General features: G+C 37.3%; 1 protein-coding gene across 3 annotated transcripts in view; it reads right to left on the reverse strand.

The window, feature by feature from the left end:
* SEMA3C (semaphorin 3C) overlaps window positions 1–25,783 on the reverse strand; it is a 114,370-nt gene that overhangs the window by 43,339 nt on the left and 45,248 nt on the right. For all 3 annotated transcript variants that reach the window (XM_017832836.1, XM_017832835.1, XM_017832837.1), the window contains 3 exons: window positions 4,849–5,009; window positions 2,638–2,700; window positions 1,158–1,277 (listed from right to left, as the gene is read on the reverse strand). In XM_017832836.1, the coding sequence (XP_017688325.1) occupies window positions 1,158–1,277; window positions 2,638–2,700; window positions 4,849–5,009 (344 nt within the window). The remainder of the gene's footprint in view (window positions 1–1,157; window positions 1,278–2,637; window positions 2,701–4,848; window positions 5,010–25,783) is intronic.

Raw genomic sequence — 25,783 nt, forward strand, 5'->3', positions numbered from 1 at the left:
CTGCTTTTGGATAATGTTTTGGGACTGAAGGTGCAGTGATTCAGTCTGCATACTCTGCTAAGGAGGCTGGAGCCAGGTAGGGATCTAACAAAAGTCACTGAGATCATCCTGTGCAAACCGATCTGGAGAGACACTGACTTATCACCTCCCTGGCAACCTATGCAGTATCTTGGGTCTTGGCCAGAATTCCCATCCCACTCCCAATTAAATCAGTGATGAATTTCCCAGTGTCTTCCCAAGAAGCCAGCCCAGCTTTTAAAGCTGCCCTCACATGGCAACACTCCAGGTAGGACGCTCTGATCTTCCTTCCCAACACATCTGCTTCCACATTGTTCAGGAAAATATACTGCACACCCCTGTGCCTCCAGACATGAATCTGACCTGAAAGCTCCTGAGGTGCTGCCTCTTGATAAGTGCCTTTCTTTTTCTTTCTGGTTGCTTAATTTATTACCTATTACATTTCCACATAAACAAACATTTCACATTCAAATCAGGAAAACCGAACCATATACTGAAACATCTGGTACTTTATATATTGAAAATGAACAGTGAAACTGAATACAGAAAAACTGGAGACTCCTCTAGAAAAAGTAAGATCTCACAGTGAAGTAAAACTTTCCAACTTCACCTGGGCAGAATCTAGGGCAAAATTTGTGCAGTAGATAAAGTTTCTGTACTGGGATTGTATCTACTGGGTGTTAAGCTGAAGTCCAGCAAACTTTTGCATCCCTGAATAGTTATCCAAACTAAGGGCTTCTCCCAGGAACCAGTAACACATGGAAGCTATAAAAAGTGGACTGTATATTTTACTGGCTAGTTCCTTTCAAGTATTTCTTGGGCATTTCCACACCAAATGGTAGGAATGAATTCACCAGAAAATGTCAAATAAAAAGTAGTATCAAATGTCGCCCAGCATTTGGTATGACTGTGGAATTTCAGACAACCATCATATTTCGGGCATGGCTTTTGATCAAGTCTTTGCTTCTAGCTGGTAACACCTCAGTAAACTATGGACCTTTGCTCTTTTGCTATTTGACACGGGTGAATGACCCTATTCGGATCACTGATTCTTTTTGCGTTTTCAATATTTTGACTTTTCACATCACACCAGTAGGATGCACCACAGAAGGGAGTGGATAAAACGAAAAGAGACTCACCTCAGACCTGCGTCCCCTGTTGACATACACGCACACGGGGCTGAAGGCGCCGCTGCCGCAGACGTACAGGTGTGTGCGGTTGTACGACTGTATCACACGCACAAAGTTTCCACAGCCATGCTGCAGGAAGTACAGAGAGCAATAATTTCACACTGGCAAATGTTACTAGATGTTGGGGACTCCAGGGAATAGACGTGATTTATAATTTTCACAGTGTCATGAAAACAGCTACTGAGTTTGTTAGTCTCTGGGTTTGAACAGTTGCAGATTCTCTTTCTTTTCATGCCATTTTGCCTAGTCTGGGAACTGGGCACTGATAAGGCACTACAGAGGAGTTATAGAGGAGTGCGTGTAACTTTCCTGCTTCCACGCAGCAAACCAATTTTCATTCACAGATTTCTCTGTACCTTGCATGAGAAGAAGCAGGACTTCTGCAGGAAAACAAGAAGTAACCTTAGGAAGTTTCCTTAAGGACACCTCTGAAACAGTCTCTTTTTCCCCCTAATCTGTTCATCATAGATGGAGATTATTGAAAAGCAAAGCAAGTCCAAATCTCAGATGCAGTTATTTGTATAAATATTTTCTTTCCAAAACTTTAAAAGGAAGTTTGCAGTGAATTGTTGCTTTGTATTAAAGACCTACAGTAACATCTTCAAATCAGCATGAAAACTAGAACAGAACGTTAAAGACCACTTAGTTTCACACCATCAGATTTACAGTTTTCTCCTTCCAGCATACCTCTTTCTTCTCTTCCTCTTTTATTTTTAACTGTGATCAACTCTTAACATATTATAGGTTGAAAACAGATTTTTTTTTTCTGGATATTTTTTTCTTACTGAGATCCTGGAACGACTTTCATATTCAATCATCCAAACCTCACCAAAGACAGTGAGAATTGTGTGAGTTCTATGAGCACAAGACTGGAAACTGTGTCATCAGTCAGCTTCATGAAAATCAGTAGAGTTAATCCTTGTTTAGCAGACTGCATTGGTTTATTTACATTTAGAGGCATTCACATTTTTGGTACAGCAGGAGCCGATACCACACTACAGCAACTGAAAGCTGGTGCTCAACTGAGGTCTTCAGACTGCAGACGGTGGGTACCACCAGCCCTCAAAGTCTGTTCCTGGGGCAAGCAGCCAGCCAGAGCACTTCCCCACTCCAAAGAGCAGCTCACCAGGCTGTTGAGCATCACCCAGGATATATCTGGAAAAGTACTATTACCTGGTTTGATTAGTGACAACAAAAAAAACCCGAGAAAGTGGACACTGCATATCTTTTCCCATCTGTCAAAGTCTGAAGGTGCATTCTGTTTACATTGCCTGCTTCTCCAGAATTTCACTTTATAGATAGGCTTGCAAAGCATTTTGAAAGCAAAACAAACACTTCTTTCATTTTGCTTTGGCTGCACTCAAGGTGCTCTTACTTTATTGCCAAGTACGTAATTTGTGTATATGTGTGCATGTGGATTATAACTTACTGTAGGATCTTTGCCAGCCATCTTGCACTCTTCAACCTTGTTTGCCGATGCTGGCCAGGAAATCTGTAAGGAAAGAAGTATCATTCAAGTAGCATATTTTTCACATAATTTAAACAAAACATTTCACCGCCTAACTTACACTAATACTTTAATATCTGGATATCTTACACTTTCATTATAAGGAAAAAAAGAATTTTCATTGATACATGAAAATATTTTTGTCTTAGCATGCAGTAAACAAAATAAAGGTCCAGGTCTTTGGTTCTAAGTTTATTACATATTTTCAAGGCAAGTTAATCAATTTATTTATTTTCTCTTCTAAATAAGAGAGATTTTTCACCTTTATTGCCTAAATTACTATCTTTACTTTTTTACTTTTACTGAACTTTCAGAAATTATGCACATTAGAAACCAGAAGGCTAAAACTGTGCAACAAGGATTCTTGTAACAATTTTTTGATTTTAACATCAAAAGTTTGAATAGATTATGATATAACCTGCTTGAAATCTCAGGATTTCAAACTGATTTTATTCACACAGTTTTCCAACAGACATCTCAATGTCTGAATGTTTATCTGTTTTATAATCAAACTCTAAACATTTTGAGTTTCTTCCATTATTTATTTTGATTTTGAAATAGGAAAGCCATCCATTAGAAATTTATCCCTAGAAATCTAGTAAGTGACAGAGACTGATAACATTTAGCCTCGAGGTAACATAAACAAGAGCATTAAAAGATCTCTGTTTATGTACCTATATACATACATATGTAGAATTGTGGATTCGAATGCATATATGTACAGGATTTCTATAGAAGTATAAGATCAGCAAAGTGAATCTGCCATAAAAATAAATAAACAACCAGAAGACTGTGTGGAATTACAGAGATTGATTCTGAGCCTAATACTGGGTGAACACATTCAGTGCCAGAAAACTTTTTGTGTTTTTCCTTTCTGTTGACTTTTTTTATTTTTGTTTTTCCAGGCTGTTGAAATGCCTCACAGCTTTATACTGCAGAAAATATTTCATGCAACAGAGGCCTTCCAATCAGAATTAAACTGGACCTGCCACAGGCAGGAGAGAGTGTGTCATGAGGGGGCACAGCTCCTCCCAAACAGGGGTGGCTGGATCACTGGGGAGATAGGACTTAGCAAAAAATGTCACAGAAGCTGTTTCAGATCAGAGAAGGCAGCCCCGTTTCAGAAGGAGATTTTGGTACCATCAGAAGGAGGGAAGGACGCATTCACACCATTGAACGAGAGGCACTTAATTTAAATGTGTAAGTTAGAGTGAGCCTCCCTGGGCTCCCTGCACAATCAATTCAGGTAGACAGGCACATCCAGAGGGTGATTCAGAGCAAAGCCTAATTTAACTGTGCTCCATCACTCTCTGGCAGGGACCCTCTCTCTCCCCTGACACATTAAAAGCCTTGTCTCTCAAGTAAAGCATTTATCTTCCCTGCTGCAAGCTGGGTATCGCTGCTCCTCAGTCCTTCTGAGGTACAGTAATAAAGCCCATAGATTAAAGGATTGGATGGATTTGGTGGAACAAGGCCTTTATGGTACTTTTTAAGGCAGTGTAGTAGCTCTGGTAGTCTAAAGATAGGCAAAAGTAAGTCTGTAGAGAGGTAACAGCTTAACAGTCAAGCTTCTGGGCACACAAGTACTTCTGCAGGTCACCTATTTCAAAAGCAGAAAAAAACCCAAATGAGGTGTCTCAGCTACCCAACTGAAGGACAAGGGCTGACAACAGACATAACAAGAGACTGGAAAATAGTTCAGTGATTAGGCTCCAGAGTACAAAACAAAAATAAATGTAGTTGAAGATTAAAGGCAACTCTGTCCTTGTCTTTTTCCCTATGGCCTGAGAACGACAGGGTGTATCTTATTCTTACTTACAGGCTCCTTTTAACAGTGCATCTCTGAACTATCTTATCTTATCCTGGAGAGGAGTGGAAAGCATCAAACCATACAAACTTTCCTTATGAGACCTGGCCAAGCTGAATGTTGCTTCAAAAGTAGTAAACAGGTCAGTTTTAAACAGTGTTCAAGGAACAGCTTCATCTGTGTTACACATGAAACCAGGACTAACAATTCAATAAGGTGTGGGCCTGGACTTTCATGCAAAATAATGAAATACATATTTTTTTGTCTTAAAAACAAAGGTATGTAATAAAGCAACCTCAGATTCTCAAAACAAAACTCGAACTTACACTGAGAGGGTCCTGGCTTATATTGTTAATATTCAAAGACAGAATATGATCTTTACTGCCCACGTAGATCCGATCCTGATCTTCATCCATTAATAATATCCGGTAATCCAGGGGACTGTGGGATATTCTGTGATATTCAGAGGTTTTAGTTTCTTGCAGCTCTGAAATAGTAAAGACAGTTACTTAACAAAGAGATTCAGTTGCCTTTCTTGCTTCTCAACTGCATTTCTTTCTAAATAAACACATCTTTGGACATAAATGGGGGCAGTAAGAGAAGAAAAACCCTCATTAGACACTACCTAGTAATATAATGGTTGAGTTAAAACAATTTTCTTTTCCCAATTTGAATACAATTCTTTTGTACATTAAGTAGATAGACGCAGCTCATAAAAATCAGGCAATGCTATTATTCATTCATCTAATTAATTCTTATTTTAATGGATATAATTATTTACAGCTTTGGCTTTTAAGGAAGATAACTTATTAAATTAGTCAGTGTGTTCAATACATTTTGAAGTTTATGACTGCAGAAAATCCACAAGATCAACGAAAACTACGCAAGAACAGTTTACTTTCTTTTCCTTACAGGGGGCTTCATTAAGAATAGGTTTTTATCATTTTCAAGGTCAAAGTTTATTTGGTTCATCATCATGCATGGCTTACTTAAAAATAAAACAAAACTATTCAGTCAAGCCTAAATGTGTCCATTTATTCAGTTGTTTGTTTATAGGCTTTGGACCAAACTACCAGAACTATAGAACTAGCTCTACTTTTCAACATAAAACTTTCTTCAATAAAGTGAAGTGAAAACATCCTTTGATCTCAGTAGTGCAGGATCAGGCCTGTTACAGGAATAGCATAAGCATCTGCAATATAAGTATTACTTGCTGCCCTCAAGAAAGCTCAGCCTTCCTGTCTTTGCTTGGCCAATATATTTTGGCCCCACTCAGATTGTTTTACTTTTCGGTAATAACAGAAGGGATATTTCTCAAGAGCTGAGAATGGAAAAATAAAACCTTAATAATCAATTTGTCTTTATTAAAATATTTAACATATAATTATGTTTTCTTACTTCATGAACATTAGCATTGAACTGTGTTCAATTCAAAGGGTGGCAAATACACAGTACATATGAAAACGAAGCTCTGGTATAATGTTTATTCATAAAACTAAGAACTGAGTCCACAGTTCTTAGCTGCAAACTTTGTCTGGGACAATATGGCTTGTCACTGTTCCTAAAGTTTAGGATTTTTAAAAGCAACATTTTTGCTCATTTGTTACCTACAGAAAACAGTAGATGTCTTATACAAATTTAGTCATCTAAAACTATTGTTATTTTGGAAAACGAAACTCTCAAAACAAATATTTCTGGATATGTGCTCTGTTTAAAAAAAAACAAAAAAGTGTGCTAAAAATGTGCTCCTAAGTATGCAGCTTCTGTAAAATCATATTTAGCTGAAAGTATAATTTTTTCTTTGAAAATTATTTGGAGAGCAATTTTTAAAAGGCAAAGCCTGAAGTCCTGGGATTCTATCAGATATCTAAAGATTGAAATAATATTTATCAGAATATAATTTGCATTGATAAATATGATACATAGCTCCATTTAATTTTTATCATGATTGCTAAATAGTTTCATAGAAAGATGAAAACTATCCTCAGTTACTGAAAGATGTGCAACAGCTTTCAGGAGCTGAATTGCCTACATGCATTTATTTATGGTAATATTAAAAAAATACAAATAATATTTCTATTTCATATGTCCCTCAACAAAAGATAAACATACAATCAAGATTTACAATCTGTGCCTAAAAGCTTAAACTGAAACACTATTTGTTAAATATACATGAAAATTGTCCACAGTACTTTCAGAAGTCTTCAGTGCTTGAAAAATCAATTGTTTTATTTAATTTAAAAACATCCTCTTTGTAAGCTTTTAGCTAGGATTTTCAAAGGCACCTGGGACACTCACCAGGATAGTGCCATTAACACACAGTACCTTTGCCTGTTCTGAATTTCTCAGACTGACCTTTTACAACCAGCCTGAGAAGTCAGTGTTCATCCCTTTTCCTGGTGGCATTATTAACCTTACCACAACATTTGGCAGCTGTAAGGTGAAACTGAAGCTTCTCATAACTGCACATTTGATATTCTAGGAAAGCACAGATAAACTGGGAGAGTTTCCTGCCCAGCATAGGGTAGATGTGAGCACAATGACTGCACAAAATAATGTCCCTCCTTATCGCTTCAGTGACTGACAGGAGTGGACAGTGAAAACCCTGTGATTGACATAAAAGATAATCATAATCATGACAACTGTTTTTAAGCAAGAGACAAAAACAGTGACAGATACTTGATTTCCATGACTTTCACTTATTAAAATCCATTATTTTCTTCAAATTGTAACCTCTTTGCAATGGTATTATTCTTTTCAAGGTTCCAGAAGGATAATCTGTCTCCATCAAGCTGCTGATAAGCAGAACACCTTATTACACATTACTAGACTATGGAAACTCAATGCCATTCATAAGAGGAAGGAAAGCCATGAAAAAAAACTTTCATACAGATTTATTAGTTTTATTTCTTTTAGTGCTGAAGCTTACAGTTTATTAGACTCTTCGGGCTACTCAAGCAAGTGGTGAGGGAATTTATAACTAATCAAATTTTCTTTTCATGTAACAAAATTTGCCACACAATCACCCAAGAAAATTTGATTTTGTAAAGATTTACTATCTGTGTGTTATTACTTGGAAAAAGCGGTGGGTGGAAAGGTGCTGTATAGTCTTCCACGTTCCATTCATCTCCAAGTTTTTGCTAAAAATCAAGTAAACGTTTACTGACATTCAGAGCAAATTCTGTTCCATACTTTGGGAATTAAGCCAAATGCTGAAAGCAGTAAACCCTATATGGAGAATGATGATGTAGACACCTCTCTGAATATTAACAATTTTGTTTGACAACAAAAAAATATGCAAGTAACTTCCATCCTTAATGACAGAAGAATAATCTTTGCTCGTCATTTTTTTCATCAGTCACTGAATTTAGTTTTGCCTTTCCTCAGGGATAAAACCAAAACCAACTTGATCCCTAGTGTAAGAAATCTGATCTTGGAGGAGAGGTTATTTTAATGAAAAGATAAAAGCCTCAGTGAATTAGCTTTACAGAACCATGTGCATTATTGAACTGCACATTTTGGAGATCCTATTGACTGGGAATTTTCTCTGTACACAGTGGACAGCTTACTGAAAATTAGACAGTTTAACACCTACTTTAATTATCCTACTAATTCACCACAAAAAAAGCTAATGCAAGTATTATTTTTAAAAAGTTAAGTTTTCCGGGAAGAAATAACAAAATATTTCTGCAATATCTATTATTGACATCACAAAAGCCTTTGTAACACAAAACTCAATATGTTGGCCAGAACAAAACAAATTACACTTATTAGAGACTGGGAATCCAGGAAGGTGTAGTTATATCATGCAGCCTATTATACCCAAATTGTCCAACCTGCATAAGGACATTTAAGCTAGATCCACTCATCAGGTAGTCCTCCAAATGTCTTATTTAATGACTCAACATCAATCTTTCATCACTTCTTAATTCAAATTCACTGGTATCACAATGTTGAAAACAGCATGACTCTCCTAGCCCAAGGAATATAATAATACCTAAGATGTAAGATAAAATCCTAATATAAGTGCCTTCCCTTGTAGACATCTTATACTAATAAGGATATTTGATGCACACGTTACTGAAATTTATGCATTTTTTAGCAGAAGCTTCCCAAAATATGATTATTTCCTATTTGCAGATTCACATAACCACTTATTACTGAAAGGTTCAACATAATCAAGAATTATCTTTACCTTGCAGGATTTCATAAGCTATAGCCTTGGTATGCAACCATCCCCAGCCCAAGTTCAAAGCAATGAGTTTATCCACTGATAAACTGTGGATAAACTGTGACACGTGAGAGGCTGCACGCAGTCATGCCTGCACTATGCCATCTCTGTATTTCCAGCCTAGCAAGGCTACTTTGAGAAAATCTAGGATCCTCTGTGCTAAAGTACAAGAAATATGCTTTCCTCCTCTGTCCTGATGGCTTAAGGATTCAGTCTCAGAAGGTTGCTTATAGGGAAGTTCAGAGAAGAAGCAGAGATTTGATGCATGTGCCTCAAAACCAAGCAGGGAGTAAAGCACAGCAATCCCTTCACACGCAGCACCACAGTGAAGGGCATTAACACAGCTTTCTAGGAAGATGGGCTACTTCTCCCCAGGGAACCTCTGCTGCCCAAACTGGCATGGATTTTATGGAGCCTTAGTGATTTGGAAGTCAGCAATACAACAAATCATCTTTTATTTTACGTTCTCATGGGGCCTGGGGGGCACAAATGACACACCTTATGTACATCCAGCAGTAGGCTCAACAACATTAGCATCCAGTTATGGAGGCTGTAAGACTCTCTCAAGCCTCATTAAGCCTTGAGTTTGTGCCAACAAATATGCCAGCCAAATGTGAAACTGCAATGTAAAATCTCACCTTCTAGGAACTGGAATGAAAACCCAATTTTATTTTTCTTTCTTTTTCTTTTTTTTTCTCCTAGAAATAAATACTTAGGTAGAACAATGTTTTTGCTTATAGCATCAGATGGAAATGGCCCCCTTTTACTCACAGGTCACGTTTAAACAGGCAAAAAAGTAATTTGGTCATATAAACTTAGACAGTGTACATAACATTACTAGCGTTGAATGAAAAGTGTGAGTGGAATCTGAGGTATCTGTAAAGTTATGAAAAATAATTAAAAAAAAAAACTTCAGCCAAAAGAAAAGGTCTGGGTTTTTTTTCAGTTTAAATATTTTCTTTTCTACTTTGTATTGATTAACTTCCCTGTTTTGTAACTTATTAGTAGAAATGACTGGAAAAGATCTAGTTAAAAGGCATCAGATTTCATAAGAACCTGATTTTAATTATTGTTTTCTTGCCCTTAATTCTAATTTTTCAGTAAACAGACAATGAAGAAATAAATGTATTATTTTTTTAAGTTTACATAGTGCTTGTGGAATTAGTGTGCTGTTTATAATATTGCTTTCCATGTCTGAGGATACAATAGGCATATTTTTGAATTTTATGTATGTAAAGAGAACAAGTAAAGTCTGAGTATTTCTTTTCAAAACTTCAGAATGAGTCACTTTTGCACTGTCAATATTTCTTTTCTTTGAAGAAATATATATTGATTCCTTCTACTTAAGGGGGTGAGCCAAGAGAGCTGCTAAAGCATTTTGTTACTGCTCATGCAGCATTCAAACTAAAACCCACCCCTCAGCCACTCTCAAGCGAAGCCGATTATAAATGGGTACACAGTCATTTGGCCAAAGAGCCATAAGCAGCCAGATGTGCTACTAGTCAGTCCCTTGTGTGCCTTAACCACACAGGACCCAAAAAAGCTCAAGTGGACCTTTGACCTTTTCTTTATCTCTTTATCTCTTCTTCATGCATGAGGGTCTTTGCTCTTTTCTTCAATGCTGTTACAATGAAATCTGGCTTTTTGCATAGGAGGGTAATAGGTTTATAAGGAGTGGAAATCACAGATGTGCACACTTGCTTGCTTCTGAATCTGACTGAAAGGGGTTTAATTGCATTTTTATTAAAAAAAAAAGAGCAAGTGAGAGGGAAGAAAATAGATTTACAAGTGCTCATAAAATCACAAGCTAACTAATTAACAAGATCTTTTGGAGGATAGAGAGGAAGAGAGTTCAGACAGTACAGGCTGAAACAGGAACGCTTTTTGCCCAGAGCTAAAATGTATAATCTGCTAGAAGGAAACTTAATTGCTGTATTTGGAATGAGAGTAAATAACAAGGAAATGTCAATGATATCTAAATATGATCTGTTTTAAATATACACCTTGAATACTTGTGGGTGTATTTGCTTAATGAGTTGAAAGTGGAATTTAAACATTACTGGACTGAGATAGTGCAGTCTGTTATTAAGAGAAATCGGAGCACCAAGGTGAAGTCCTTGGAGAATCAGGCCCAGAGGTGACTTTAGCATGTCTGAAGAACAATCCGTCACCTTGAGCAGCTCAACATAAATGTTAGGACCAGTAAAACACTCAATAGCTCTTTGTGAAGGGGACCATGTGTTGATAGAAAAAGACATCCTAGTTAACAGTTGACCTTAAGCAGAGCATTCACATATGTCAGTGGATGAGTCTTTTTTTTACAATTTGCAAGACACACAGAAGTCCTAGAATCCTGGTAACTCACAGACTTAAAAAAGATCACAATGCAGTATTAACTGCTTTTAATCTTGGGCCGTTTTAAAAGTTGTACTGAAAGGGGAATCACTCATAACAGAGTGCTGTTTTATTAAAATTTACCAAAAACTACGAGGGAATTTTTCATCTTTGATTTAGTACTTTGAAGAATGAAGGAGGGGCAGATCCTCTGAGGTGTGGGCAGCTGCCAGTTTTGTGCAGAAGGAATGTGCTTTCTAAGCAAAGGCAAACACACCAGAAGAGAGTCACTTACTTGTGTGTGGTAAAATGTATTAACATGGCTCTGTGGCACACTTATGAACCCAACATACCCGAAAAAGTTACATGCATTTTTACTGAAGCTTTACATTGTGAAGAACAGATATTATTTTTTTTAACTTATGTAGATATTGTTGTGATGAAACACCACATTCCACAATAGAAGACCCACTCCGAAACGAAGAGGAAAAATATGTCAACGTTTTTCAAACTGCAGTTGCACAGCTATCCTAAGTCTTGCCAAATATTCCAGTATTGAGATTCCTTCATTGAGCATTTTGCAAGACCACCCACACCCTGTAGCCATCCAGTCTCACTAGGCTGTAGACTCATCGAGCCATAATTTTCAGATTATTCCTCCATTTACCTTGCTGTAAACCTGGAATAACTCCTCTAAAGTCTGTATAGGTATTTCAATAAAAACATTGAAAAGTGGGCTTTTTATTTTTTAGTAAGTACTGTGCAGTTATAATTTTATATAAATGCAATTTGTATGTTTTATATCAGAAGATGTTACAAATACTGCCATTCTACAGAACTTTCCAGAAGGTTTTATCTGATTCTTCAAATATTACCTTGTTCTTTTCTGCCCATTATTATCCTGTCCAGGCTTTGTTCTCATTTCTGGTCCTAAACTGAAAGGGACAACTTTGGTAAGCATAAGGACAGGCCAACTGGGTTTAAGACTACTGCAGCTGAGTTAGCCATTCAGATGGGAGCCAGTCTTCTCTGAGCTTTGTGTACAAAAAGCTTGTGTATAACAGCTCTGCAGAACACAAAGTGCTCTCCAAGAGCTGTAAGCTACATATTTCCAAGTCTGCACAGTTACACAGAGTTTACTCTTTTGTTTCTGTCCAAGAGCTATGGAGAGAGGGTCCTTGCCACACTGTCAAAGGCTGCAGAAGCTCAGCTTGGGTGCACTCAGTGGCTTTGCCACTGGTACTAGGGATGTTTTTGTTTTCCAGGTGCAGGAGTGAGAAGCTTTCAATTGCCAAGTATGACATTATTTTTGAGACAGAGTAAGAAATAAAAGCCACACCCATGGAGAAGTTAGACAAATTCCACATAATTTTACTTCTTTTGGGAGAAGTATATATTTTCACAGTAATCTCTTGTGTTTTTTCTCTTCCTCTTTTTCTCCAGTGGACCACCAATCACATCACTGGAGGAACGGCTGTGATTCCTCCTGCGATGCTCAGGCACACAGAGAAATGTTCCAAGTAGCTATCAGACCAACTGGCCAGCTGAAGCCCTGACTGTATGCAGACACCAAAACTCTTTGATCCAAATTTACCTAGAGATATGAGAAATGGAAGAAAGTGAATTATTGCAATTGTCTGCCTGAAAAATGAATTAAGACTGAAGCTCGTGCTATTCTCCAAGTCAGAAGTGGGCAGCAACATGTGACTTGGGAGCTGTTCTCCCAGGTCATTCATCTTTATCCCATTTGTCACTAGTGGGTTGGCCACTGGGAGGAGAACAAGGTCTGAGGGGACTTCTTAGTTTTGCATCTCATTCAGGCTATTGTTTTTGTGATAAAAGCAAACTTTTTAATGCTTAGATTTAAGTGCCTGACTACTCCCCACAAACGGATGGGGCAGATGATGTCAGCTCAGATGTTTTTGAATATTGGGGAGGGAGAGAGAGGAGCAGAGAGAGTGTAAGGTTGAATGAAAGGTAGGTTGTTTTTACTGATAGAATTGTTTTTCTTTGCAAGTTTACCTTTCTGTTTCAGTGTAAGCACTTTACAGATTTACTGAGGGAGCCTGCAAACAGTGAAGATATAATTTGCCTTTTGCAAAACTGACAGAGGCAGCTACTCCCTAAATGTGCAGTTCATTGATGTACCAGCAACTGTGCCTCTGAATTGTAGTGAACTATTAAATGTTGTGGAACGATCAACACCTTAAATAATGAAAGTATGATAGTAGTCTCTTAACTTCTTTTCAGACTGGAAAAGTTCTTTACATCAACTCACATGCAGTCTTTTTTTCTCTGAGCATATTGTCACTAAGCTGGCAAATTACTCTTGTTACCAGAGCTAATAAAAACCCATTGAGAAAACACAGCTCAAAACCTGAAATATTTCATTACGGTTTCTTTAATAAAGTAAGAGCCCACTTCACTGTGGCGAGGCAGAGGAACCCTTTTCATTATATTCCTTTTTCTCCTTCAAAGAGTGACCTCCCCAGAGATACAGATAATCTCTGTATATCTACAATTGGCATTATTGCCCTTGCTGCAGTAATCCTCGCCTTTATTGATGTTACCAACTGTACTGCAACACTAGCCATGTCACTTTATCCACAGATCTCCTTAAAACATATTGTTCCTATCTTCTCCAGTCACTTCTCACCCCTACTCAGTATAAAAAAAGGCAACTTAGTATATGCAGGCTTGGTTACAGTTTCATTATTATTATTATCAATTTAATCAAATTAGGATTAGCTATCAGGCAAACATCAGGCATAAAGAGATCAAGCTAAATCCCAGTGCTTAGCTTTCATTCATTCTTCATTAAAATAATGTAAAATTTACCAAGTTATGAGCTGAAGAATGCTTGGAGGGCAGTATTTCACATTCAAAAGAATTTCAGTAATAATTTTAATGGACTACTGAATTAAAGGGTGGTATTTTTATACATTGACAATTTTGAATACAGAGGGATGCTCATAAAAACAGCCATGTTGTCCGTAGCAAAACCAAGGAAACAAAATACGGGATGGTGGGTACCACATACAAATAGGTAAACCACTGCTTCCTTTTTTAGTGTGTTTTCCTGTTTCCTCAGTGTGTTGATGGTATGCATATACCTGGTGTCTGTATACTCATGTCTATATATCAGATAAACATCTCTGTATACCAGCTCAAGATAGTTAGCAAGCTCTGCTTTACATCTGGGGAGGATAAAAGAAAGAGCTATTCTCACTCCACTATGTGAGAAAACAAAGCAGCCGGAGGTCAACAAATGGCATCCCCCCCTCAGTGAACCTTCAATGAACCCCTAGTCCAACATGATGCCAGAAGGTCATTCTATTGGAGATAACAAACTTTACCAAAAGCGACAGCCATGTTTGATTCCACGGTGGCTTCAAACTGGATTTATCCAAACCTTCTATTGTTATTTCTATTTGCAGAAATAGTAGAATAACAGAAAACTTCTCCACAATATTCTTCATTCCTTTTCCTATATTTCTTTGTTGCTCTGTATGGTTAAATTACCCCTTGTAGCCTAATTTGAGCTCTTTTATTAAATTTTATTTTGCATCCGAGAGGCCACCCAGCCTTTTGCACTGACAGGAAGCAAGCTGCTTTCTGGACGTGGGTGTTTGGGATGCTTTCTGAAGCCAAGGAAAGTTTGGTTTGGGAGAAAAGCAAAGGTCAAGCCTATCCTTAAATGTTTTCCGTTTGGTTCTTTTTTTTCCTTGAAATACATTTATAATATTAAATACATTCACGCAGATCAGAGGAATAGCCATGTGGTTTCATCAGATTGCACATTAATTTTTATTTATTTTTTTTCAAATTACTGTTATGACGCAACCTGCTTCATTGAATACAGGGTTTGGCCATGTCCCCCAGAGGACTTCAGTGGTTGGACACAACTGGAAATTATTAATTTCCTCATCAGTGTTCTCTGTTTGTGCTGAACACCAAGGACTGTTATGAGTACTTTCAATATCAAATTAATTAAGACTTAGGGGTTTTTTGATGTCAGCTTCAAAAATAAAATATTTCCAAGCATGTATGCAGTGAAAAATATTTTACTTAAGCTTATTTATCTGCAGATTTGGAAGCTGGAAGTGGGTCTGTCACTGTTAGGTGTCATTTATGAGATGTGTCTGTCCCTACTACTGACTCAATGGGAGCAGGAGTGCTCCAGCCCCACGGGCAGACATGCTCAGTGGGCAGCAGGCTTGCTGTTTAAACACACAGAACACACCCATATTTCACTCTTTTCTGCACCATGAAGACTGACACAAAGAGTGAATTTAGGAGCACATTCCAGAGCTGCATGCTACCATCAATCTTCAAGTGATCACCAGCTGGTATTTGGGTGCACAATAAAAGTCATGTTCAGAGGGCTGAGCTTAGCCTGGTGGATTAGAGTCCCCTCAGCTCTAAATCCTATTCTGCTGGTATTTTACTTTTTGACTTTAGACACGTCACATAAACTCACTGACTTACATATGTGAAGTGAAGGTAACAGTCTGGTATTTATTTGACCGGGTTGTTTTTTGGGTTGCACTTGGTAATGTACAAAAAAGCCTTTGAAATGAAAATGAAATAGCTGGAGGAAGTTATTTCAAATGTATTTCACATGCAAAAAGACATTTTTTGTTTATTTGTTTGTTTTAAGTCCAGACACTTCAGACTTAATAAGCTCAGCCAAAACTCTGAGATAACTTTTATGCTCTTCTGTTTAGATTTCATTTGAATGGGAAGCCATTAAAGTAAATAAACCTTCTGCAGTCACTCACTCCATGTTTAAACTAGACTTGCCATATTTATTTGGCAGGATGACCATTTAGTATTTGATCAAAAGAAGAGGAAAAAAGCATAAGAACTCCCTCTTTTGCATTTAGGCAGATAGAAAAAAAAATTAGATAAAACTTTTTGTTTATATTCAACTTTTAGTTATGAAACATCTCATGATTACAACACTATCTCTTTCTGATAATGGTAGCTCTAACAGGAGTGAGCTATTAGTTTATTTGGATATGCTGAAAATTAGCAAAGGAAAAAAAAGAAGACAAATCATTGCTTCCAGGAAAAAGGCAGAAGAGTCAAGATGAGTAACTACTACTACGTGGACCTCCTACAGGTTCAGTATAGAAATAGAAGCTTCAAGGAAGGAAGAACTCAATCAGCAAACCAAACCTGAAGGGTATTTAGATTCCTGACAGATTAAAATTGGCACACTGCAGGTATAGGATAGGAAGTGGCAATAGGATAGAAATCAAACACAGTCAACCACTTATCTCTGTAGCAAACTACTAATTGTAGCAGAGGATAATGCAAGTGCTCTCAGTACATAACACTGTGTCCTCAATACTTAAACAAAAATTGAAATAATTTAAAGGCAAAAATCATAGAGTGTGTTCTTTGTGTATGCCCTGTACTTATATTCTGGAAGCACAAGCAAAATAATACAGCTATTCATTTAAAGTGCCATGTACAAATACACAGAACAAAGGAGATTTGTTTCATGATCAGAACAGGGAACTATACATCAGAACTCCTGGGCACTTGCTCTCTGACCTTGAACAAATCTCTCACCCTCCATTTATGTCAATTTAACCATCTGCTATATGTTTACAGCAACACTTACCTGTCTTTCAGAATTACTATCGAGTTCAGTTAATGTATGTTTGTTAGAAAAAAAAAAATTAAATTTTTATGTTCAAGGTAGTATTCTAATTCATGTTGCTGCTAACCATTTAGGCTTATTGCATAATACATTTAAATCATTCAATTTTACAGGTACATATGCTTTAGTGTTTCTGTGTCATATAAAGTAATGCTGCCTAATGCACAATCCATTTCAGCTCCATTAAATAGATAATGTCATGAATTCTATTGTAGTAGAAAGGAAATATCTACCATGTGATTGTCACAAAGCAAATAGAGACAGTTCTGAATAGCTTTTAATCAGAATTTGTTTACTAAAGGCATGTTAACTTCAGCAGATTTACCCATGAGGAAGAATGCCAAACAGTGACCTTTTGAACTCAACTTGAATGAAAAATATTTTCAACAGGTTTAAGTCTTTTAGTTGGTGTTTATTAGATAGGGCTTTCAGTATTATATAAGACATATTTTGATTAGTTTCCTTAAATTGCTTCACCATCATAGCATTTCACAGTATTCTTTTATCTTTATATTTTTACAAACTTTTTATCAGTTATAAAAACTAATAGTTATTGCAATAACTTCCAACTAGCTGCTCCTCTTGCTTGGCTCTTCTTTCTATTCCATTCTGGGTTACTGGGTAGTTTACTGGTACTGAAAGTTCCTAGAAGAAGGAGTCTCTTGCATCAGATACATATTTAGTGTAGAATAAACAACTTCATCTTAATTTTATGTATTTTGGTGGCAATCTATTATAAAGCCTAAATATTATCCACTGAAAATATTACAATCTAGTGATAGCTATCTTTCTGATTTGTGCTACAAAGGTTATCAAATCTACTCTTGCTATGTGAGTATCATCACCCTGAGAATGACACGACTTCACACCATGTCAGTTTACACTGACCAGGTGTCTGGTGACCTGATTTTCCACTGCATTGCTCTGAATGTTCAACTCTCAACACCAGTAAAACCAACAGAGAACCACTGGCATAAAATATAGTAATTAAAGCATTAGGAATCATATCTCAGCTCTTCAAACAACGGTCAGGAATTAAGTCTCCAAATTTATCATATTTACCAGTTGGCTGCTGGTAAAATTTCAAAAATTGTTAAAATATTAGCTCAGGGTGAGAAATGACCTAGAAGTTCAGATACTTGGGCCCTAGTCCTGGTGTTATAAACTAAGCTAGAGCACAGACAATCATTTTCAGAAATGTCATTCTCAGCTTTGCAATACGGGTCAGACTCTCCTTCTGATACAGCAACACTAAGGTAGAACTAAGGGGAGCACAAGTATGCAGCTACTTGCAAGAATATTTCAGGCATTATTATGTCTTTTTTCTCAACTATCACAGACCATCTGGTGAAGGCTGGTAAGGCCTGACCATGCATATGAGAGTCCCTGAAGAATTTAGGTAGAGAAATGATTTTGTTCTGCCTGCCAATACACCTTAGGCAGTCACCTCCTTTGCCAACCCAATGAAAAGAGAAACTGTGAGAAAACTGTGCAGGGCATACCCAGTAGTACAGTCTTCATCAGTGCAAATATCTGAATATGAGCTTGGCTGGATATTCTTGAATTAGTATTCTGAATTTAGGCTCTTATTTCCCACCTAGAAGTCAGTTTAGGTGCATAACTGGTATATTAAATTCTTGGTTATACTTCCTTGCCATACTGAACTTCCCCTACTCTAGCTTTGCTCATGTCACAACTACTGTCATCTCTTCTACGGTTAAACTCTGTACAGCAATGCCACTTTATGTTCCAAAACAGGTCCTCCAAAAGAATTCACCAACACCTGTTGATTTCATAACAAAGGAAACATGCTGGAGTCTGGGGAAATATACTGTCCATTTTGTACTTCATTCTGCTTCACATGTGCCACAAGAAAAATGATCATGCAGATACAACAGTGTAGCTCAGAAGTCTAATTCCTGAGCCTAGTCACAGGAGGCAGAGTGGACTTGTCAGTGCCTATTGATGGCCTGTTCCTTTATCATGTCAAATCAGTGCACGGTAGTCCAGCAATAGAACGACGTAGAAAAAATGATTAATGATTTACAACTTGTAAGACAAAGAACACACAAAGAAGCCCATTCGTCAGTGTTCCTCATACTGAATGAAATGGTCATTCACAAATCCTGCACTACCAGAAAATAGATCATCTTCTTCAGGCTTAAAACATGACTAGATGAGGATGACAGTACATTTTAGCCTTGGGCATGAAAAAAAGGAAACCTTAACAATCGACAACTATTCTGGGGAGAAACATTCTGCTGAAGGAGGGAGAAATAAAGTAATTGTTTTCAGTGTTTTCTGCAATAAAGTGTTTTCTGTAACACAAGAACCTAACTCATCCAAACTGACATAATTTTTTCCATCGTTACTGATTTTAACCTTATTCTTAAGGTTCCTGTTTTGTTTTCTTTTGTTTTTCTCTAATTATTAGAAAAGAAGCCTGGATGGTTAACTTAGACTAGGTATCTAACATTTACATGATAACACAAGAATTTCTTGAATATGATGAATTTGAATTTCCTCAATATGATAAAAATACAACTTTGCCTCACCTGGTACCTCAAGGGACAAGTGTAACAATAGCAATAAAAATCCAATAATCTGAAAACAGTTATTTAATGGTTTTGGGTTTTTGTTTCAATGCCAGATTTTGGGTCACTGAAATAAAAAGGATCTAATTCTTTGTAAATATATTGAACTCAAATTTAATTGTATAAAAAACCTCCAAGCAAGACAAAAATCACATAGACTGTAGTGTGACAAATTAATTTGCTGGAGTTATCATCTTAGAAAGCAAGTGACACATGAGGAGAGGGAGGAAGGAAAGACAATGAAATATCTGCAATGTGAATATATTTGCATTAATTTCCTGATAATATTAAATACCACCTAATATCCCCCTGCCCCTCACACACTAGGCCGAAGCAAATCTGCAGTATTTCTCCTTAAAACACTATTCATAGAAGCAATCAGAAGGTGACTTTACATAGATGCCAAAAATTGATCACATGAATAATGTCTGCAGGTTTTGTCAGGCTGCATGTTCAGATCAGTTCTCCTTTAGCTCTGCTTCCCTTTCTCCAGCTCACTTATAAGGCAAAGGACTATCTTTTCAGCTGGTATGAACTTGTGCATATCAATGAGGTGACACATAGCCTAGGCCCAATGTTAACTATAGTAAGCTTTCAAACATTGGTCAACAGGTTTTTTTCAAAATTTTAAATGATGCTGCTAAAAGACAATTTTTTTTCTGTACCTTGGCCCCCAAATTATTGATACCCTGCAAAAATTCTGCTACATGTAGCTGACACCAAAAATCCATTCAGTTGTTCACATAGAGCATTTCAAATATCTTGCAAGGTTATTTATAACTATTGTATGATTTTAATTAAAATAAGACCTATCAATTACATTAATTAATAATGTTAGGGTGTGGGTGCATGTGTAACAAGTGAGTATAGGGTGCAATTTGTTTGAACTGTTTTCTCTGCTGTAATGAAACTGTTACTCAGGAAATATTAGTACTTGGCTAGATTTAGTTGAACAAAGGAAACTATGTCAATAGCCTTGGGAAAAGCATTCTAATAAGAAATGAACAAGTATTTAAACAAGCTTGCCTCTGTACTGAAGAAAAAATAAGTATATAAAAGGCATAAAATAACTGCTGATAATTAGGATATGTGAACGTTAAAAACATGCATTACCAGTTTGGAATAGATAAAATATTAAAATATTCACAGAATCTTGTCTCTTCTGTTGTATGTCAAGGTAAAAAGCAATGAATTATTGTGGGTGTGTATGTCAGAATATCCCACTGTGATAAGGGACACATTATTTCTGATTCCATTTCATGACATGGGAGACGATGCTCTTACATCTTTTGTCTCAGTTTGTGAATTCATTAAATCAACACATTTTTCCTATGTCTTGTCTCTAATATTATAGTGAGTAGTTTCTGAAAGTCAATTAGCTTGTAGCTAGCATCAATCAGGTTCTCCTTACTGAAAAAACACATATTTCTGGTGACAAGCACCTTTTAGATTAACTTGAGCTCTGCCACTGGCCAGCTGCAGAACTGTAGGTGCATTATTTCATTTGTCTATTTCTCCTTCTAGCTTTGGTTTGTCTTGTTTATTTAGATTATAAACTTCTCAAGATTGGGCCACAGACCAGCTTCTGAATGCCTGTGGAGAAGGGCTAGGGTGGCCTATTACACAATTTCAGTTAATTGCAATATCAATGCAAAAAAAAAAGTTTTATAGCAGCTTAAATACTTTGGAAGTAGGTACATACAAGCACCTGGGCTTTTTAATTAGTTTTTAAACAGTGCTTTTGGCTGAAAGATTTTAGGTCCCCAATTTGAATTTTGAACAGAGACAGAGCAATATTTTTACTGGAAACTTTCTATCAGGTTGCCTCCTGTCTGCTCCACTCTGTTAAGAGGTCCAGGGTAAATACGTTATCATTCCTATTGAGTCACTCAACCACATTAACAACCCAAACCACAGCCAAACCCTCTGTGGCCATTAGGGTTACAAGCAACCTAAGCATCATCTTCTGGAGCAAATTGACAGACAAGAAAAACACAGGAAAATGATATGTAACAAGTGGCTTTGAATATTAAACAAGGCAGGTCAGTAGAAAGTCAAAAATATTTTGTATGGCAGCACAAACCACAGGCTCAAAGTCAGGATTGCCACTAAGTTACAACAGACTTGCAAATGTTCTAGGAGGAGGAAAAGCAAAGGCATTCTTTCAAAAACCAATGGCTCCATCACCCTTTCTGACTCAGTGAAACACAAGCCATTAAGAGGGGCTCAGGATGTCCATTTTAAGAATTCCAAGTTATCTGAAGGTTACATGGCTTGCACCAGTCTTTCTTTTCCATTCATAAAGTCAAATCCCAAAGAGGTGTGAGTTTGTACATAAGCTGATCTGGCAGGCTGCACGAAGTCATAGCCTGCTGCAGCCATCTGAAGTACAGACTTAAGGAGCCCAGTTTGTAGAAGCTTTGTATATTCTCACTGAGAGGGAAAATTTAGTGGGTTAAAGAGAGCAGGGGAGTAGCTTAGATTCTCCAAAGCTCCATCTGAAGGAATCTGGCTTGATTTATTGAGGTGAAATGGGACCTAAAGGGATGAGGCTCTAACTCCAATTTACAAATAGTTCTCAGTTTGCTTTATCTGCATAAAGGCCTACCTGATGCTGAAAATTCCCCATGAAAACTCAGAATGGGTGGAAGACATAACTCCTTGAATAAAACATCATGGGCATTTTTCAAAACACCAGGCCCATAGGTCAGTGGTTATGCATTTTTTCTTGCAAGTATTTGAAAATGCTGCAAGGTGATGCATGTCTTTTACAGCAATCATTAGCAATACGAAGGTAATTTCAATAAATAAAACTTCCATCTTCCTTTTATGCCCTTCCAAAGAGATGAATCACTTTGAGAGCTAATCCAGCCTCTGCAGATCTTTACCCCTGTGCTCACATCTTTTGCAATCAACTGAATTCACAAGATTCCACTGAAGGACTGTTGGCTGTATTTTTAGTAGGATGAGGCCAAAGGACTGAAATAAACCAGGATCTTCTAAAGAATTCAAAAAGTGTACAAGAAGAAAACTAGGGCAGGTTTTAATCTGCTGCAGTTGTAACATAGTCTTCTCCAGAAAAATATTAAGCATTTAGAATTTCACTGAAAACATACAATAATTTCTACTAGGACTTGTCAAGAATGCAAGTTAAGCATCTTTAATGCTCTGTTGGACCCTTTTTTAATTTTGGGTAAAAAAGGAAGTGAAGAAAGATAATCACTTATCAGGCAAAAGAGAAAAAACAAGCAAGGAAATTAAAATATTGGGTTAGTTATTACAAATGGCAATAGTTATTCAATGTTTTAAAATACACAGCAGTGTCTTACTGAAAGACAGCAAGCTAAATTTTACTTGGAAGTTGTAAATAAACACTAGGCTGCCACAATAACGTATTGCTATTCCAGCAGAGGAAATAATCAAGAAATAAGAGAGTTATGGAAAAGAAACCCACCAAAACAAAAGGGGAGCGAGAAGAGAATACCACCCTAGAAATAAGATTGTCAATGCAGCTGAAAATTGGTTTGCGCACAGTTTTCTTCCTCTTGGCTCAATGCAATCTTGCCTAGATACATTTAAGAAAAGCCATTCTCAGGAGTCCCTCTGGGTTAAGGATACAAAGAGGGATTGTGGAAGGATACTCCTCATAAATCAAAGATGCTAATGTATCTATCCGATAATTTATTTGTCAGCATCAATTTACTTCAGATTCAAAGCAAAATTGCAATTCTGTGCAACTGAAACATACAGTAGAACACAAACATCTGTCAGAAACAGTGGTACCTTTATAAACAAGTCAAAGAAGAGAAATGAGAAACATAAAGAGTGAAAGCGACCTGACAAAAGTCACCCAAGACCACAACTGCGAGGGGCACTTCCTGCCAAGGCCCACTTTCATGTCCTGTAAGATCAAGGGTGGCAACTTGGCCTTTCCTCCTCCAAAGGGAGAAATCATTTGGGAACAGTCATCCCTAAGAAGACTGTATGAGGCAGAGGCAGGATCCCTTCTCAGAGCTCCAGTGCAAGTTGGCTCCTCTGAAGCCTTTCCAATGGCCTTGGAGGATCGAGTGAGCTGGCTGTGTACTTCCATGAGTAGGAGATAAACAGCACATGCTTGAGGAGAAAAATGAGGAACCCCCTAGTTTAAACAGCCATTAATGATTTGTGGCTTAACTAAAAATAACGGCTGGAAATGCAATCTGAATTTGTTTTTTTTCTTTATGGGTTCAAATTACGCTGTGCAGTGACCAAGATATTTCACGAGATTGAGTCCAATGAGGTTCACATTTTCCTGTCCTGAGAGGATAGGTTTGCTGTGCGTCCCTGGAAAACTTGTCAGAAGGAAGTTTCTTTTATAAAGCCGTGCTAATACACTTCACTCCCAGCCTCCCACATCAGAGAAAATTGAGTTAAGAGATCATTCAGCCCATATTCCTCTCCTACCTCCTGAATGTGCCTCCCTTGTGTTTCAATGGTATATATTTCACTTAGTTAACTGTTACTAATGATAATTTTTGAGGAACAATGAAAAGTTTGATGTAAGTAAAAAGAAGTATCTTTTCTCTTTTAAACAAAGAAAATAAATGCCCAAACACAGATAGTCTAGAGAGAAATAAGCATGCAATCTAGCAGTGGAATTTTTGGCACACAAGAGCCTCCAAATAGAACATATGAAACAGCAAAGGCTTGTTACACCTTGCCACTGACATACAAGTCCATTGACAATTCTTAGGTTTTCCAACTTGTCTTATTTGACATGTTACTCTTGCTACATTTCATGTGCTTTCCACTGAATGTATATGAAGCTATTTGTTATTTCTGTTTCCTATTAGCAAGGGATTTATGTCACTGCATTAGAATGCTATTACAATGAATAAACTCATCACCACCCTCAAAACAAAAACAACAGAGAGAGTAGGAAGAAAAGAAAAAGAAAACCCAGATGCACATCCGGAGAGAAAAAAGTTCTAAAGTTCCCTAAAAAAATATATATTTTGGCCATGTACATATATCTTGGCGAGCCAATGTCCCAAATGTAAGGGCTTTGGTCCAAAAAGTAGAAGAATTTTTGAAACAGCCACTGACACATCCAATAGTAGAGATGTGCTTCAAAGAAAATTCAGTGAGTGAAAAGGAATGTCTGTTTCCCACTGTGTGCTCAGAAGGAAGTAGCAGGATCTACTGGTCTCCAGTTAACCCTGCCATTCTCTTCCATGTCATCAAAGAGAGGTGCAAATTTTCATTACTCTTATAAATAGCACTGCCTTGAGGAATATTACAGAAGTCAAAGTTCAGAGAAATATTTTTTTTTTAGCAAACAAACAAATATAGTTGGCAGAAAAGTGTTTGGAGCAATCTAAATAGTGAGACAAATACAAGTATTTTTGCTAAACATGGGCCTACACAGCAGAAGTGTAACTAAACCTAGTTCAAGCCCATTTCCGCTAAAAGACTTTAGGAGTTGAAGGTTTAAGAAAACAAAGTCACTGGTACTGCAAAGATCATAAAGCAATCATGAAGACTAGCAAACTATTTCTGTCTTATAATGAGAACATAATAAGATGACTCTATATGAAATAAAACAATAAGACTTTCTCTATTTCTCGGAAGTAAGGCTGGTTTCTAAGATTCAAATAAATATGCATTTCTTTCTTGAAATCTTATGGTGAATGTTGATTTCCACTATTCCTCTATGCCTTAGCTAGAAGAATAAGAGATGAACTCTCACAGGAAATGTGGCAGCACCTCCAGTGTGTTGGGAAGAGGTTTCACTTTTTGAAGTGATGTTTCCTGAAGTTCTGTAATTTTTAGTTACTTTTTCATATTCTTTCTCTGACATGAACTGAAGCATGATGTCAGACACAGAGACAGTCAATTATCAACACTGAGTCTTACACAGGGCTTGGTCCAAGCCCATTAGAGACCTCCCAAGTTTTTGTTTCTGAACACTCCAGGCTCCACACGCGGGGTCATGTGAACGCTTGCATCCCCCACATCAGGGCACTCGCAGAGGGCGGGCAGGGGTTGGGGCTGCATCTAAGGACTTCTGCAAGGGAGTGTGCTTTCCAAACTGTACTCCTGAGCATTTCCTAGGGTGAAATACCCTGATTTCTCTGCCCTGAAAGCCCATTTTCCCAGTACAGCGGGTCAGTGGGTCAGTGGGTCCTAGTGGTTCCCAGTCAGTGGGTCCTAGCACACATCGGTCCAGAAAACTATGAAACGGAAGGAACTGATGTGAAGGTGACTATATAAATTAAATCATCTGTATAAAGCATTTGACTTATCAGGTATAGTATTAGTGGCAACAGAAAAACTTCAGAGGAAAATACTGAAATTCAACAGAAAACTTTGTTCTCAAGAGGTCAAGGAGACAGCAAACTAATGTACACTTAGTCAAACAAGGTGACATTAAGGCCAGGCAGAAGTAAGTC

Source organism: Lepidothrix coronata, unplaced genomic scaffold (genome assembly GCF_001604755.1).
Source record: "Lepidothrix coronata isolate B3197 unplaced genomic scaffold, Lepidothrix_coronata-1.0 Scaffold207, whole genome shotgun sequence".
In the NCBI taxonomy this organism is placed as follows: domain Eukaryota; kingdom Metazoa; phylum Chordata; class Aves; order Passeriformes; family Pipridae; genus Lepidothrix; species Lepidothrix coronata.